General features: G+C 35.8%; 1 protein-coding gene across 4 annotated transcripts in view; it reads left to right on the top strand.

The window, feature by feature from the left end:
• PCDH9 (protocadherin 9) overlaps positions 1–17,847 on the top strand; it is a 1,504,706-nt gene extending 1,486,859 nt beyond the window's left edge. For all 4 annotated transcript variants that reach the window (XM_072135312.1, XM_072135315.1, XM_072135311.1 and 1 more), the window contains one exon: positions 15,837–17,847. In XM_072135312.1, the coding sequence (XP_071991413.1) occupies positions 15,837–16,210 (374 nt within the window). In that variant the 3' untranslated portion in view covers positions 16,211–17,847. The remainder of the gene's footprint in view (positions 1–15,836) is intronic.
• Positions 17,848–18,198: the final 351 nt, after the last annotated feature.

Below are 18,198 nucleotides of genomic sequence, written 5' to 3'. Positions count from 1 at the left end.
TCAAACAATAACATCTGAGTCACATAACAGGTCACAGGAATAGCTTTTCATAATGTATAAAAACTATCACTTCAAAGTAGGAGCATAGGTGGGAGTACTAGGGTGTAACATAAAATAGGCCAGATATGTTAGCACATTATTGGGGGAGAGGAAGGAGTTAGATTGTTGTCCTGATATTTCTGCCAGGGTGACCATATTTTCTCCATAGTATAATGGCAAAAAAACACCTTTCTCAATGATGAACACAGAGTTGAATCTAGATATTATACATATTTTGGCCAGTAGTCTGTGCTGAAGAGATAAAGACTGACAGTCAAGGTTCAGTAGGGCTTGGGCTGGACATTTTTAGGAAAGAGGACCTAACATATTCTCCAACATTTCATATAAGTCTTTCCAAAAAGATTTTATAATGAGCAATCCCAAAGGGTATGAAAGGGTATCCCTTGCACAACCAGCATAATGGAGATGAAGAGATGTGCCATATGGATGTAGCAGAGGTAAAACACCATCTCAGCATCACTTTGATGACATTTTCAATATGAGCAGTACATTTCATGGCATTGTAGGTCAGGAATATAGCTCTCCCCCACTTTATTTTGGATATATTGTGGGCTAGGTCTTTATCCCACATTGTTAATGAATCATTTGTTGGGGTAGCTGTGGTAGTTTTATTAAACTTTATGGGCGTTCCACATTAAAATAGGATATGAAACTCAAAGGAAAATAAATATTCTTTCAAGTATATATTTATTACATTACAAAATATAAGTGGGTGATTGGTCATATATGTCTGAGACCTCCAAAAGAGGGTCTGGACCGATTCTATGAATCAGGAGTAGAAGGGAAAAGAGTGAATTAGTGAACACTTTGCTCCTCACTTGGTCCTTTTTGATACAACGAACGGAAATCTTTTTGTCCCAGACCGCCTTCCGTAGAATCTTGCTTCAAGCGTCCGAACACAAGGAACTTTAACTAAAGCGTCTGGTTACCATGACCACAAGTAGCCCACAGAGGTACACCCAACCCCTCAGCGATGAGTAGAGAATACACACTTGAGTCCCCCAGGTCCCAACCAAACATAAGCCCCAACAATACATAAGCCCCAACAATACACCTTCCCACTGGATCCAGGGTAAACCCCTTATTATTCTTTTTCAAATTTTTTTTTTTTTTTCTTCTTTATTAACATGCTATTTTTAACCCGTTATTTTAACCAACCTATCTGTATCTATATGAAGTATGCGGGATTATTACTGTATTATTATTGTGTTATTGTGTTATTATTGTGTCATTGTGTTATTATCCAAATATTTATTGTTTTAACCTGTAAAAAACACGGGGCTGCCACTGATGGACAGCAGCATCTTCCTATCCCACCATCTTACCTATGACGTACCTCCCCTTTTTGAGAATGAGGCTCCCAGCCTCTATGTATAAAATATAGCCATGTATGTTACCTTTTATCTTGTTTGCCGAACCTGACGAAGGCGCTGGTCCAAGCGCCGAAACGCGTAGTTCATTTGCAATAAAGATTCTTACCAAAGTGAAGTTGCGCCACACTGTGGATCTTCTCTGTCTTGCTTACCTACAAGCATGAGACCTCCAGAGTTATGGGGGCATGATATGACCAGGTGATGGTTTCAATTGTGGAGGATGCAATACTGTTTAGGAGCGGTCTATACTGGAATATGTGTTTTAGACTAAGGAATGAAATGTATCCTTTTCTGTATTATGTTGTTCTCTCCAGATGTCATATATATGATTGCACCAGAGTTCAATCTCTACATAATCCAGTAGGGTGTTGCAAAAAACCTCAGGAGCAATCCATATTTGGATCTGGAGTATTATTAAAATCACCACTTAATATGAGCAGTCCTTTTCCTCTGAAAATATATCTAATGCTTAAAAGGGCATATACTCAGATGAATGTGAATGTCTTGTTGTTCTGTGTTCAAAAAGTAGTAGATATCTGCCTATGATGTCCCATAGAACCTCAATTTCTTTGAAGGCACGTAAGCTTTTAAGTGTAATAAGGAAACCACAGCATTTGGTTTTGTATTGTGATAGATATACAAGGGAAGACAAGGTTTTTCTCTCTTAGATGAAATTCTTGCACATAAAGAACATAGGAAGATTGTGAGCATGTGTCTCACCATTAAGAATCTTACATTAATGCGTTAGGTTATTACCATGAACCATAATTCGAACAGGAAATACATTTGTTGGACCTGTACAACAAATGTTGTTGGACCTTGTTGTATCTATACAAACCCCAACCACTACCAAGCTTTAAACTTTTATTAAAAGTGTAGCTGTGGTGGTGTGTGGCCTACCTACCTCTCTGCATGGACGCATAAAGAGCCTGCACTAGCTCCACCACAAAGCTACTTCCCAAGGCAGAAAATCCAAAATTTTGCCTCCTAAGTGTTTCCTTAAACAAAAAACATGACAAAGAAGATGAGAAATGGTCCATAGCCTCATAAGCTGATGGAGTAGTTTTTTTCACCAGTGTCTCATGTATGATGAACTTTTATACATTTAGGTGTATAAGTATACAGTACATTTAAATTTATTCAGTGTTACCTTATTATTTCAACCACTAGTTATGACATATGTAGAAAATGACTATTCCTTTTTCTTAGCAAGGACAACATAAAAAAGAATTATGTTAATGACTATTATGACCTAAAATTACACTAAGTGAAGCAGACCATAGCTGAGATATTTTTTTATCTTAAATACCAGTAAGTTTTTAAGAATTTATAAGGAAATTCATACTTTGGGGAGAACTATTATATTAGAAAAAAGTAGTTTTAAAATTGTAAGGGAGGAAAAATGAGTCCCAGATGTAACCTGTTAAATATGCAATATGTGCATATACTTTGCCTAGGTGCTGTGATTCTCTGCAGGACATGCTGAGGCAGACACTTGTATAGATGAGTGCTTCCTAGTTCACTTAATCAAATATGTCACTTGATCAGTGTGAAACAGCAAGATCTCAATACCTTCATTTTTCAGACTCAAAGACGAGACCCCACAAGCAATTGCACACTAAATTATGCAGCCAACAACTGACATGTGTTTAGCAATTGAAAGACTTTGACTTTAATATTACAAATGTAAAAAAATAAACCAAAATGTAGGTAAGAAAATCCAAGGTTTATTTAGTCTGTTTCTGATGAAAAAAAACCATACATATATATTTAAACTTTAAACTAATTATTTACAATTTACGTTACGTTTCCTAAAGTCTGGTATTTCTTTCCCATGACGACGCTTCTTATTAAATTATTATGGCTGTACCAAGTGTGATAATCTTATAAAATATGGGTTTTAATTTTCTTACAACTACATTTTTGTAGTAGTTTCTTTCCCCGAGCATGAATTTGTTGGCAACTTGCCACCCCATTGGACAGATTGTTAGCACAAAACAGTTGGAAAGAGTTTTACATTTGACACTAAATGGGTATGATGTTCTTGAGTACTCTATTATTTTGATAAGTTCTATCCCAAAGCAGAAGACTAAACTGCAGGAAGATCAGTGATTTAAGTACATTTTGACAGAATCTCATATTTATAATTCACCATAGCATTTGTCATTCCTCATTATGGGAGTCTTTTTTTTGTAGAGTCATCCAATAGACACCAAGCTACAGAACATGCCTGGAGCAACCACAATTATGCAATGAAATGAAGAGAATATATATATATATTTGAAAAAGTTAAGATATAAGAATGCAACATACATCATGTAAAGTACTTCATTTTATTTTATTAGCAAAACTGAATACAATAATGTTATATATACTATGGTCGCTTCATCTCTCTCTGGAGGGATGGATAGACAGTTATACATATATTTCTGGTTACCCTCTGCCTCTTTCCTATTAGAAAATTAAAAACAAAGGGGCTCATTTACTTACCCAGTCCCTCGGAGTTTCCAAAATCCGGAATGCACTGTGCCACGATTCACTTAGATCGTGCCCCCGATTTCCTGCATCTGTTGCTTCCCCGCTCAGGTCCGCCGGAGATCACCATCTTCCTCTCGGTGCATGTAAGTGCTTGACTTGCAACAAAATTTTGAAGTTAAATTCCGCAGTTTATTCAAATCCGTCAGATCGTCTGAAGGCCTGGCCCCCGATTTCTGTCACATGAAAGCAGGCGCCAAAAATACGATCTCGTGCGGCAAAAACCCCTTTTTAAATCCCTGTCCCAGCTGCGCAAAATGGAAATCGTCGGGATGTCGGACGAAAGTGTGGTCCGCAGGCCCCTTAGTAAATGAGCACCAATGTTTTAAGCATACATAATACAGAAAATACTGAATGTTTGTAATGCTTCAACTCATACATATTTATTGAGATTATTGCATTTTTGGGCAGAAGCAATAATTTACATCCAACTTGAGATTATTTCCAAATACTATTATTACCATATATCTACAATTTTGTTAAAGAGAATCTCATATGACCTTCATCAAATTTATTACTTTGCTTTCTTTAATAGCAACAAGTCCACTGTTCCCAGTAAGACATATCTGACAGCATCTGTCCAGCTAATTAAGATATTTTGCGCTAAAACCAAATTCAAGGGAATGGTGGGGGGTAAAAGATAAATTTAAGTAAACAGTTAAGCAGAATTTATTAAATGTTGCAAATATTTGGAGTTGTTGCTACTTGTTCTTCAAGATAGGTCCGTAGTCCTTCTAATATGGCATGTGTCAACCATTATTTAAAACAAAAAAACTGAAACCTTTCAATTACTTGAGGGAGTCTTTTAGAAAAACAGGTACATGGTGTTATTCTGTTAATAGTACTTCTTAATTTATCGTACAATTATTTCTAATAAGTTTACATTAGATTTTACATCGCGATGTAGTAATACACCAATAAAATAGTACAGGCAAAAACACTGCATAACAATTTACATAATTACATAGTTTCATGGCACTTTCTGTCGAGTTCAACTAAGTAAAGCAAGAGACAGGACTAAGTGGATGGAATTTGGAAGATAATAATTCTATATAATACAAAACGCTATGATATTACTAAATTGATCCCGGGGAGAGAAATTCTTTTGTACACAGTGCTCATATTGTTACAGACAGATAGGGATACAGATATGTTTACATGCAGTTACTCACATCTTACACAGACAACAGAATACATTTCATTTGATTATTGATTACTTAAAATTAGTTACCACTGTTCTTGGGTAATAATATAAACATCAATGTTATTATGAAATAAGAAGGCATATAAGCCATTTTTTAAGTTCTCTGCAGTCCATGCTATGATCAACTCATGGGGCTGGCAGTTCCATATTACTTACCGTATTTTTCAGACTATAAGGCGCACCTTATAGTCCGGTGCGCCTTATGTATGAAACGCGCTCCGGGCCACGGCAGAACAACCCCCGCAGCTGCGACCCTGAATGGCCAGCAGTACTTGAGGGGGACTCGGCAGTGACTCGAGGAGGCAAGGCGGAGGAGGGCAGCGGACCCTACTTACATAGGTCCCCGCTACCGGAGACCCTTGGCAGCAGATCTCCATTGGGAACTGCAGACCACGCGGCGCACTTTTCACAATATACTTTTCCAGATTATTTGTAAGGGTCATTCATATCTTGGTATCTAAGTCAAAACTGTATATTTTATCATTGTATTTCCAGACAATTTTTTTTTTTTAAACAGTGACTATTGGAGAATTTTTTGCTGTAATGGGACCGAGGATTATCAATAAAGTTTCATTACAGACACCCTACAGCTGATCGGTGCAGTCTGGGACTATAGTAAAGCATTCAGATAGCACATTGTAATGAATAGGTTAACCTGAAGCAGCCTCGGGTGTTGGTTTACCCGAGGCTGTCATGGCAACGGGGAGCGGCGATCCTCGGCAAGATGGTGGTGCCCATGCGCCGCCATCTTTTTGAAGCCGCCACAGCAAAGACTTACCGGCTATCGAGAGGGCTCAGCCCGTGAGCGCTCTCCATGCACCCGCACCCGGCATGTGACATAGTATTACATCACATGTCGTAAGGGGTTAAATTCTGGTGAAAATCGTTTTTGATTAAATATCTTGATGCTGTCATTCTTTGTTATTTAGTAATAACAAAAAATATATAGTGTTACAGATAAGGCTATTTCTTCTGACACCCTCAAAAACATACAAACATGCAGCTACTGTTCAATATATGTCATCAATATGAGAGTTTTTTTTTAGGGTCTGACAACTAGAAAGAACCAATAAAGTAGACGGAACTGGAAGCAGCGGGCTTTTTTTTTTATATCTACTATACTGGAGAACTCAACCTCTGCTCCTACTCCGCTCCTACTGCATAGGTTCCAACATCTGGAGACAGCTAATGCGTCACAGCTAAGAGACAATTTCATGGCAGCATATTAACCCTAGAACGCATGACGTTAAAAATATACATATTAAAGTAACGTAATGGGGGCCTTTTAGGGCCCCATGCACATAATGTAGGAAAACACACTTAAATAACTTTCACAAGTTTATTTCAAAATTGCTCAATAAAATATGAATAGTGGACAACATTTTAATTATAATTTTTCACAGAAAACACCAAAAAATCTTTTTTTTCCCCAAATTTCACTCAAAGACATGAAAACACACAAAAATGCATAGAAATCTATAGCAAACTAGCTGCAGCTACATTTTTATTCTAACTTTCTTTTCTGTTATATTAGTCTTCCAAAAATTTTTTCAGAAGAGTGTTCTTTGCAAACAGTTTCCTTACAAGTAGAACAATATCGCTCAGTTTTCCTCTCTATGTTTTTTGGACACATGAAACAACGCTTTCTCCTGACTCTGGAATAATCTGAAACTGTACGCCACACCGTTTCATTGCTTCTTTAGTTTGCTTTGGCAAGCATTTTAAGTCGCTTCGCTCTATCATGTGAGGCATTACAAGCTCCTGACAAAGGTCCTTCAACAATAAGCGTCTCCTGTACTTCCTCTGTGCATGAAATTCCGGATGAGTTTCTGTATAAATAATGCATGAATTTAGGGCTGCTACATCAAGCATATTTGAAAATAGTACTACAGGCCATCGTTTTGCTTGCCTCTTACACAAATATTCTTCCACCATCTCATCCATTTTATCTACACCTCTTTTTGTTGCATTGTAATGCAGGATGATTTCTGGTTTAAATTTTTGGTTATTGCTGTCAACACTGCAATCGTGATGCATGGTATCAAGTGAAATTACAGATTTCTCCTTCTTTGCCTTGTAAGATACCAAAGTTGCTTTGTTATTGAATCCAAAAGACACTCTCATAAAATGCTCGCTGACGATTGTGTTTGAGTGCTGCTGGAACCTTTGGCTGTTTTTGCTTTATAGTACCAACAAGTGCAATAGCTTTTGCAAGCAGAAAATTGCCTAGTTCAACATTGGTGAAATAATTGTCCATGGTGATGTTTCTACCTGAATTGAATATTGGAGCAGCAAGAGTTTTGACTATTTCAAACCCCAGATCCTTCTGTGTATATTGTGTATTCAGTGTATACTGTCAGTGTACTTCAGTATACTGTCAGTGTATACTGTATATTCAGTGTATACTGTGTATTCAGTGTATACTGTCCTCAGTACTCTATACACAGCTCATTACTGTGTTCAGAGGACCTGAGGTGATGTCATGGCCTTATCACTCCCTCCAAAAATGAAATGACATCCTCACATGTTATTATCCACACCCTGGCCCCTCCACCAGCATTACTGAGTACAAATAAAGTAACTTGAGACACAAACACTTCTGAGAACATGATAAAAACAGCAGGCGCCTAAAAGGCCCCCAATTCGTACAGATGTAGTTTTCACCTAACAAGCATCGTTACACCATAATGCCTATGAAAAAAAATTATATGAACAACTGGATATTATCAACAATGTCATACTTGAGGAATACCTGGAAGTTCAAAATTCTAACTAAAGTAATTTTGCAGATACTAGCAAAAATATAAGGCCCCCAATATGCGTTCTAGGGTTAAAAAATGATACCAAAAATACCAGACATTTTATTTGTATTAACATTGACACCTGTGGCCAGACTTTTCCCATTTACGAAACTTGGTGCTTTGCCTTAAAGGCTTGAGAACATTCAGAAGTACATAATATTCATCCAAATATTGCATTGTTGAAATAATGAATTAATGTAGTTAATTAATACATTTTAATACTGTATAAAATCAGAATTAAACAGCAAAAGTAAATTTTTTCGTGACTACGTTTTACTTATCTATTGATAGTTCACATTTAAACACTCATCCTTGTGAATCCATTAGCATTCTGAAAGTCAACAAAGTCAATTAAAAACTGCCAAACTCATATGACAATGTGACATGTTCAATGTATAATAGCACAATTAACAGAATTATGGATGAACGAAAAAGACACATAGTGAATGAGGACAATTGTGTTAAAAAAGCAAAATATCATACTAAAACATACCAGCACATTTGTATTGGAGTTGAACAATGCAAATGTTCCAATGAAATCCTATTTAATTGAGATACAAAGAACAAGAGAGCATAATAGACTGACAGGATGAATACCATTTCTAAAAGAGAATTATTAATATGTACATCTTGTATCCCAGTAAAATACATGAGAAAAGTTCTATGCTATGCTTGTACTTTGCATTATTCTATATACCTAATGCATTATACATTTAAATACATTTTCTGTAACAAAAAGAAAGATAAAGAAAGTTTGAAAAGTTATATGATTTATTTTCTGTTATCTATGTCTAGAAAAGATTTTCACCGTTGGAGTTTTTAAATAATTTATCTTCTTTAAAGTGACCTGTCAGCAGGAATGTCATTTTTAGCTGGTGACAGGTTCAAATAACCTCTGCTATGTTGATTTGATTTTTACCTTTGTCAGCATTCTGAATCATTTCAGTAGTTTATATAAGTGTAATTCACATTTCCTTGCTCCCTGCCAGCAGCATGTGGTGAGTCCCAGGGGAGGGCAGCTACAGCCTGTGTGTGCTAGTCTCCGTCTCCTCTCCTCCACACTCATCCAACTCCCTGACCTCTCCCCACTTACTGTCATGTGCATTGAGCAGGGGAGGGAGATGGTGTGGAGGAGAGGAAGAATGCATGAGAATATATAGGTAGAAAGACTGCATCTGCCACCCATTTCCTCACTCCGCACATGCTGCTGACACCAGCTGAAAATGACATTCTTGTGACAGGTTTAATTTAAGGAAAATACCAATCTTATTATGAAGGTCAATCGGTGCTAAATCGGTAAGATCTAATATATAACTTATCTTTATGATATTGAATGGGTAGCCACATGAATTTGACTTTTTAAAGCTTTACTTTAAAAAATCACAGCATACAATTATTAGTCTATATAGCCATAGTTATAATAGTGTTTTCCAATAGTACTAAATGGAATTCAACTGCAAAATGCTTTTTAACATAGAGCACATCAATTTCTAGTCCATGTGAAAGAATCATATGCTGATGTTCATGCGTCAGCGTTTTATGGAACCCCTGTCCCTCCGGTGCTGCCGTTTACATCAAGAGACTAAGGCCTCCTGATACATCAGGCAGGTGGCTGTGCCGGTGGGCACCGATGGGCCGGTGATAGCTGGTGAAGCTTTAGGCAAAAACCATGAAAATATTCAAAGGGTATAATAATCACAATGCCTGGTGGTTTGCAAGGCATTGTGAATATCTCAGGACTTCTACACCAGTTTTTTGGTATAGAAGCCCTGATATATGTCCTCCTATGTTGCTAATTGTAACCATGACTGAATGATATTTAATGCACCGTAATTCCGTCCTTTGGCATAACATAAGTAGTGACAGGGTCACTGTTGTTAGCATTTATAAAGGTCTTTTAAATTGGAACTGTGCAGCTACCCATGCACGTTTGATACCTATCAGTCCAATGCTGAAATGGCCAACAGCTACAGCATTTATCCTGAAGCCTCATATACCAGAGCATAAATGTGTTCTAATTATGTGGACAGGAGAATGCTCTTGTCACATACCTATAGTAGAGATATAACTCCCAGAAAACAAGAGGACAGGTCATATAGAAATACAGCTTATTCAACCTTGGTGTTATTTAACATTTACCATAACAGAAGAATTGGGATTCCACAAAACACATTACATGGTTCTCAAGTTCCATTAAAATTAGTACATTGACTGGAATACTGTAAAACAAATGGGTATGGTCTGATTCAAGAACAAAACAGGCTGCAGAATGTGTACAAACTCCAGCTCACTGCATGAAAAGGGCTGAGTATATAAATAGCAGAGATTGTTTACAATGGTGCAGTTTCCTTATTCATTGACACCAGACATTGGTGGTCTTGAAGAGTAATGATAGATGAAAGTGTAAAAGAAATTCCAACTTCTCTATTCTAAAGGAAAAAAAAAAATGTTAGAAGAAAATGAAGTGGTAATTCCAACTGCCAGCAGCAGGAAATTTTTTCATGAGCTCCTCTGGTTGAATGACCTTATAATTTCTCCATTCAATGTCTACAGACAAATCATTCACAAATCCTAAACTGTACTGACACACAATTTAGCAGTCTTCTGTTTGGAAATACTGGAGAATCCCCTTCCAGATTTATCTAGAAATAGACGGTTAGTCTCCTGACATATCAATGAAAAACTTTTGGAAAAGACATCCTTTTCTTTGCACTAATCATTGGGTAGTTTGGCCATCTTGTGAATCAAACCCATTTTCAATGTGATGCTACAATATCCAATTTACTTGTATTGATCGCCATTTGCAGTTGTGTAGTGTTAGGATTTTTCCTTCTTGAAAAATGTTCATTTAGAAATTAAAAAAAAAGAGAATTCTGTGAAAAACAATAGCAATTACAAGGACACCGAATAGTCTATACATTGTAATTCAGCATCATGGGAACAATTCAATATCAGCTTCTGATAACATTTTCACAATTTTTATAGAAAGATATATTAAAGAAAACTGCCACTTAGGTAGATTTTAACTAAATATACTTACGTCTCAGGATTTTCTTCTTTATTAGACTTTAAAGGGGTTGGCATATTGCAGCAAATAATTGATATTGTTTCTGTAATGAAGAGTTAAACAATTTTCTCTATCTCTATCAATATTTACTGTTTTTTTTTAAATATCTGCTTGCTGTCATGCAACAGGTGGCTTCATTCTTAACTTCCTATAGATAAACACCTGTCCCTGGTCATGTGATGTCCCACAGGTGCACACCTTGTTATATCACACAGTGTTTTCAGAGCTGTGTCATGCTAACCGCCTGTGCACCTGTGTGACATCACATGACCATGGGCTAGTGTTTATCTACAGGAAGAAAAGAATAAAGTTGCCTGTTGCATGACAGCAAGTAGAGATCTAGAAAACCTTAAACAATTAATACAGAAAGAATACTTGAAATTTCTTTAACTTTTCTTTACACAAACAATATAAATTATTTGCTTGAATTTATTTAAAATGGACAACCCCTTTAAATGACTGTACTGCTTAGAAAATACTTTAACACACAGACTGCCCAACGCTCCTCGTCTGCACTGGTTAGCACGTTGATATGCACAATTCTTGTGTGGTCTAATTTCAAACAACTCCCTCCCATGCCTCTGCCCGAGAATCGGTGACGTCTACGTATTCTCTATAGGAAACATAAACTACCAGGCAATACATTTGTTCAGTGCAAAATTAGTTTTTGATATATATTCACTAAACTATTCCAGCTTATAAATATGCCTAAGAGCCCAGTATGAAATGCTGTTCTCAACAATGGATTAACATCAGTACTGTACATTGACTGGGCCACTCAAGGTCATTAACAGGGATGGATTTCAGTTTGTAGTTCTTTTTTAGACTGTAGTAGTTATTTTTTTCCTGAATTCGCTGTATTTTTCTGCCTTACTTTTCCTGTCAATAGACAATTTTACCATTGCTTATGATTAAGTTGGAGCTGGCACTGATCGCGGGTGTTATCCTTCACATTCAACAGACAAAAGACGCTGGTGGGTTGTAATTGCATGTGGCTCATGCACACCGTCACTTTGGCAGGGATCTTGATGCTCCCCATGACTTCATGGGTATAAACAATACTAAGTAAAATGACCCGCTGCCATTTTGGCAGTGATCACCTTTGCCTGCAGCATGTAAAGGATAACACCCGTAATCAGTGCTGGTTCGAGGGTGAACAGTGTTATATGCCCCAAACCTGCAATGTAATACAGATTGGGCCTGCTCATCACTAGTAGCTTACAGTGTTACTGCAAATACAGCATGAGTTGTATTTTCCTTGTAACATAGTAGCTCTGAAATAGCTCTGAAATCAAGTGAAATACTAGATGCAAAAATCTTAGAAAGGAATGAAGGTAAGTACGTGGACATGTGACTAATAGCTGCACAAAAAGAATAAGTAGAAAGCTATGCAAACAAGCCATAACCAAGCCATCAGACATGTAATGGAAGTAAAATTAGGTGTTATATGGTATTATTAATTACCGTAGATATATGGTTTTATTTTTAATTTGTTTATAAAGTAAAATTTTGATCCATACAGTATGTTAACTGTAATGTAAGGTATTAATTTTATAGATGGCAACTAGATATTCCCAAACTATTTTTAAACAAAAATTTTAGTCATTTTAATTTTCCTAAAGTATAACCTTGCAACCTTTCTTAATGTGAGAGCATAATCCAAAAGAATAGAATGATCTAATTTTTGGGCACAAATATGTTCAAGACTCACAACATGCAGAACGTATGGATGAAATCACTTTTGGCTACATACTATACAAATTTGAATTGTGGAACTAAACTGTTTCCATTTTTTTCTCTAACCTATTTTTAAAGTGCTCATCTCCAACGTATTGCACATGGGTAGTTTATTATAATCTTATTTTATTTTATGGGCTTTAATAATAGGCACAAATTATAACTATCACTAAGAAATCATTTTAACTGTAAAAGCAGGAATTTGCAGGCACTTTCTGCATCTTATTACGTCTATGAATCTATACTTCTTAAAGGAAACCTATCACTTTAAAATGCCAATTATAACCCACAAATGCCTTGCACCAGCTCAAGGTGAGCTGATGTCGGAGCATATCTTCACTATTTGCAGAAACCACCATATTCCGTTTAAAACTGTTTTATTCTTTATATTCCAACCCCCCTTCGGTGCACCACAATATGTGATCGGCGCACCATGCACAGTCTTAGTTAATCTGGCACCCCTGCACTTCTATGGAAACGTGCCCCATTTTTTTTTGGGGGGGGGGGTTGTTTGTGCTGCAGAATTGCGGCATAGACAGAATTGTGGGGCATCAGTAATAAATGTGGTACAAACTCTGACTAAGCAGTAACAAGCCTCTTAAAGTGCACATCTTGTCTTGTCTGACATAGTTCGTACGTGACACAAAACTGACGCAAAAACTTTATAAATACATGCACAAGCAGTTTGTACGTTCTTTTCAGTGCAAACTGGTGCAACAGCTTTAACAAACTGTGGGCCAGTATCATTAATCACAAAATGGAGCTTATTTTTATGCACTGCACTAATAAATAAAATTTGTTGTCATATAATGCTCTCCTTATTAAGCTTATTTTTATTTAATTCCCCCTAACCAATTTATTTTTATTTTATATATATTCCCCACAATGGATTAGTACAATAATAATAAATATTATTATACTAATTTTATATAAATAATAATATTTATATAGTACACACAGATTACAGTGTGTGCCACAAAGGTAGATCAGTACAGACCATCTTAGTAGTTGAAATATGATTGTATATGTAAAAAGTGACCTTGACAGGCTTTGGGTTTGCATTTTTTATGTGACATTTGTAAGAATGCTTTTGCAGGGAAGAATAAAAATGCTATTTCAAAACAAAAATGTCAATTACTATATAACCAGCCAAACTGTAGGAGTTATTTAGGAAAAACACCATTCCACCAGAATTAAGTAGGTAAGAAGCTGCCAGGTACTGATTGTCAATTGCCTCTGATTAACAGATCATCAGTAAGTGTGACCATTGGGAGTACTTTTCTAGGCTTTTCCTTTTTGACATGGTCGAATTTCAGTTTATGTTTATTATTATTTATAAAGCACCATTATTTTTATTGTGCTATACATTCCATAAGGGGTTCACATATTCACATTCTATAAAATAGAATACAAAACTATAGAGATCTGAATCAAGTGGAGGGAAGACCCTGCTGCTGAGAGCTCACAATCTATATGGGAGGGTAGATGGGGACATGAGATAAGGGAGCAGAGCGGTGCAGTTATTTGATGTTGTAAGCACTAGGTGGGTTTTCAGGTCACATTTGAAGGTTTGGAAGGTGGTGGACAGTCTGACACATTTTGGTAGATTGTATAATAGCATGGGGGGTGCACAAGAGAAGTCCTGGAGATTCTTGTGAGAAGAACATATAGTAATAGAGTAAATCAGAAGGTCAGTTGAGGAATGGAGATTTTGTGTGAGATGGTATTTGCTGATTAGTTTGATATATGCATTATTATAAATCCGCGTAGAAACTTGTATTTATTTATACAATAATTAACTACTGTTTATAAAGTTTTTAACTTATAAAACTTACAGTATAATTCCGTTAACCTAGTACACTTTGCGTTTCACAGTCTTTTTCCAAAGAACCTTTTTAAAAGACTATTTCAGACCATTTCTTATTATGTATAATGCAACAGGTAATTTCAATTTTCTTATGATTAGACTCCATTTTACTTAACTAAACCTTCCTTTACAGCTTAGCTAGCAATTAATTCCACATATCTTTCTCTTTAGTAGTACTTGATATTTAAATTTACTGCTTCTGACTGTAATCCTTATTATCCTGTCAGCAAGTAATGTACACTCAAAGTCACATTGTCCTTGCAATGGTGGTACCAGTGTACTAGTTGGATTTTCTCCACTACTTTATTAGCTATCAGTGCAGCTCTTGTATACATATGCATATTTAAGCAAGTATAGGTATATATATATACATATATATATATATATATATATATATATATAATTTAGCTATTTAATTAATTAAGTCATAGTAGGATTAGTAGGTTTACTATCAGTTCCCGGAGGAATGCAGGCAAGTCACTCTGTTATGTAGATTATCTATATCCTGAATTTCAATAGCATTAGGGCTACAAGGTCAGGTTCACAGTGTAGAATTGTTCTTTGATTTTACAGCAGATATTAGAATTTAGTGTACAATACCTAATATTTGATAATATTCGATAATACACATTTTTTCTGGATGTAGTTAGGGCCATATTGATCGTAATGCTAATGTGTGTTGCTATTTTGCAGATAACGATCAAATAAATGGACATGACTCTGCGCTAAGCAGCCACCCTATTCTTGTGTATTGTTTGTTTGTGATTCTTATTTAGTGTCAGCACCTTGGCATATGGAGGGAACAGCTCCTAGTTGTCCAGTATCATTTTAGAATACACCAAGGCAAGCAGGCCGATGGGGGCTCATTTTAGAGCTCACTGTCTGGTCTGTCCTCCATATGTTCTGGGTTATCTTTGCCTTCCTGTTATGTACACAGAGTGACTTAGTTATTTATAACCCTCTATGGGGGAGTTTTAATGCTTTATCTTCCTCACCAAAACCTACCTGTTCCAACTTTCATACAAATTCAACTTCAGAACAAGCTTAAAGAACCTATTTTGTTTGGGGGTCTGTCTGTATTGGATAAATACACCAACAATATATTAAAAATTCTGACTGAAAACATTAATGTATCATATTTTCATTTAATATTTATATACATAAAATGTTTTTGTTTCTGTCTTTTAAACAGATGGACCTCTTGGACCTAGAGGATTAGCAGAAGCTACTGAGATGTGTACCCAAGAATGCTTGGTTTTGGGCCATTCTGATAATTGCTGGATGCCGCCAAGTCTTGGTCCTTACCAGCAACCAAAATCACCTCTATCTACATTTGCACCTCAAAAAGATTGGCTGAAAAAGGACAAATTGGTTAATGGACATACATTGACAAAAACATGGAAAGAAGATAGCAACAAAAACCAGTTCAATGACCGAAACCAATATGGCAGTACTGATGGACAATTTACAAGCGGAAACCACATGAGTGACATTCCTTTGGCTAATTTAAAGTCCTACAAGCAAGTCTCAGGTGCTCTGGATAGCCCAAAGGAGCAGCAACTATAAAACATGTGTTTTTTGGACCAGTGACTTTAGCCAAGCTAGGTTTGCTATAATTGTGTGTTCAGAGCTTCACGTACTGAGTAGACCTCTAGAACTATGCGACATATAACAAAAATATGCATACTTTTGTGTTGGCACCATTAATAATGTGGTGTTCTACTATATGTGAATAAGTATATTTCTAGATTTGTGATTATTTTGGTGAATGGAGTTGAAAACTCTGTTATATTTTTAGTTTTGTTTTCTTTCTTCTTTTTAAGGATTTATTTTTACCCTGGACTGCTGCTACAGACTGCAGGAGACATCTTGCTGTAAAGATATAGGAATAGGGGAAAGACAGAACTCAGTGTGGATTGTTGTAGTTGAGAAGCATATCAAAATTAGATGAATTGTGCTCTTGTTGTTGTCGATATGTGCTGGAACAGTTATACTTGACATCATACTTCAAAACAAACCAGCTAAATCTTTAAAGATGAAACCTATTGTGCTATTAATAATGTTAGTGGACACTTGTATGTCATTCAGTGTTCAAATACCTGTAAATAGAAGCAAGTTACTACTAACAATTTTGTGTTCTTAAAACGTTCACTTATATACTGTAGCATATTTCTGTGTCAAGGTTGCATTCTGCAGTATTTTCTTTTTTATGTTTTTTTTTTTACTTCAAGTGTTGAGTGTTTCAGTGTTTTATGTCTAACATATAATAACTTAAAACACTTGTGTTAAAATCTAGAAGATCATGTTTTAGTGTGGTAGGGATGTATGAAGGCCATTTAGCAATTAAATTGTTCTCTAAAGGAGATAACTTGGCAATATATTTATATATCCTTAACATTAAGTATTTAGACATTACGTCAAACCTAAAAGAAAGGAAAATAGTTTTATCAAATACAATTGGAAATAAGACATATAATACCCTGCAATAAATTTGTCTTATGGTCCTAATATTGTTGATCTAGTAGTGAAAACAGTTTTCTTGCTAATATGGCACCCTTTGTTGTCAGTGTGCTGTAATAACACAAGTGTTTTTTCTTAGATCATTAGCCACAAAATATTAAATGTGTTGTGAATCCATAGTATTACAGGGCATTCTGCTAGTAGGCCAATTGGCAGAAAAGGTTAGATATCAATTTATGTTGTCAAATAATGTTTGTTAACATCATTGGCCAATGCCTGGCAGGAAAAAAAATATCATATCACTGTTTAGCCAAAAGTGAATTCTGATGTTCATAGAATCTCGGTTGCACGTAGACATAAATTGGAACATTTTATCAAAGTTTTAGTTAAGGCATGACAGACAATTTAAACAAATAAATAGCATGCAAAACTCCTTACTGAAAAAAAAACCTATCTTATGCCACAATTAAACATCTATGACGAGTTTGTTAATTGGATGGTTCTATTTGTTTCCTTATTTTGAAGAAATATATTTTGTGTATAGCGACTCACAAATTTATCCACAATTTAGGCGTGAAAAGGGGAAAGGGTGCATTGCTTTTTTGCAGTAATTTGTCAGTTTGTGAGGGGTGTTTGATGACTATGACAGAATACGTATCTAACCAGTTATCCTTGTTACTGCTTTGCCAGTTCAACGTTATTTACAGTTATTTAGCTCTTGCAATAAATGTTTTAAAACCAAAGTCTATGTTTAGTTACTTTGTGATTGATTGTTGAATTAGATTTTTTTTCTGGATTTATAGACTTCAATAACCTAATCGCTATTCACTTTAAATCTCTTCTTTATTTTATGTAGCACCACATTAACTTATTGCTGAGCATAGGAAAACATATAATTATCTGTCAAACTTGCTTTTATTCTTATTGTTATGTTACCTTGAGCTCCTGATTTACTGTATAAGATAATGACAGGAGGCATCATAAACTCAAAGTAGAATTCTGATCAAACTTTAAATGCGAGAGACTTTTATTACTGTGCACAGGATCCTTGTAATCAGCCAACCTCATAAGTTAGATTATCCATTAAAGGGGTT

This window comes from Engystomops pustulosus, chromosome 2, assembly GCF_040894005.1.
Source record: "Engystomops pustulosus chromosome 2, aEngPut4.maternal, whole genome shotgun sequence".
In the NCBI taxonomy this organism is placed as follows: domain Eukaryota; kingdom Metazoa; phylum Chordata; class Amphibia; order Anura; family Leptodactylidae; genus Engystomops; species Engystomops pustulosus.
The sequence above is the reverse complement of the archived record's forward strand: the minus strand, read 5'-3'. Positions and strand labels throughout refer to the sequence as shown.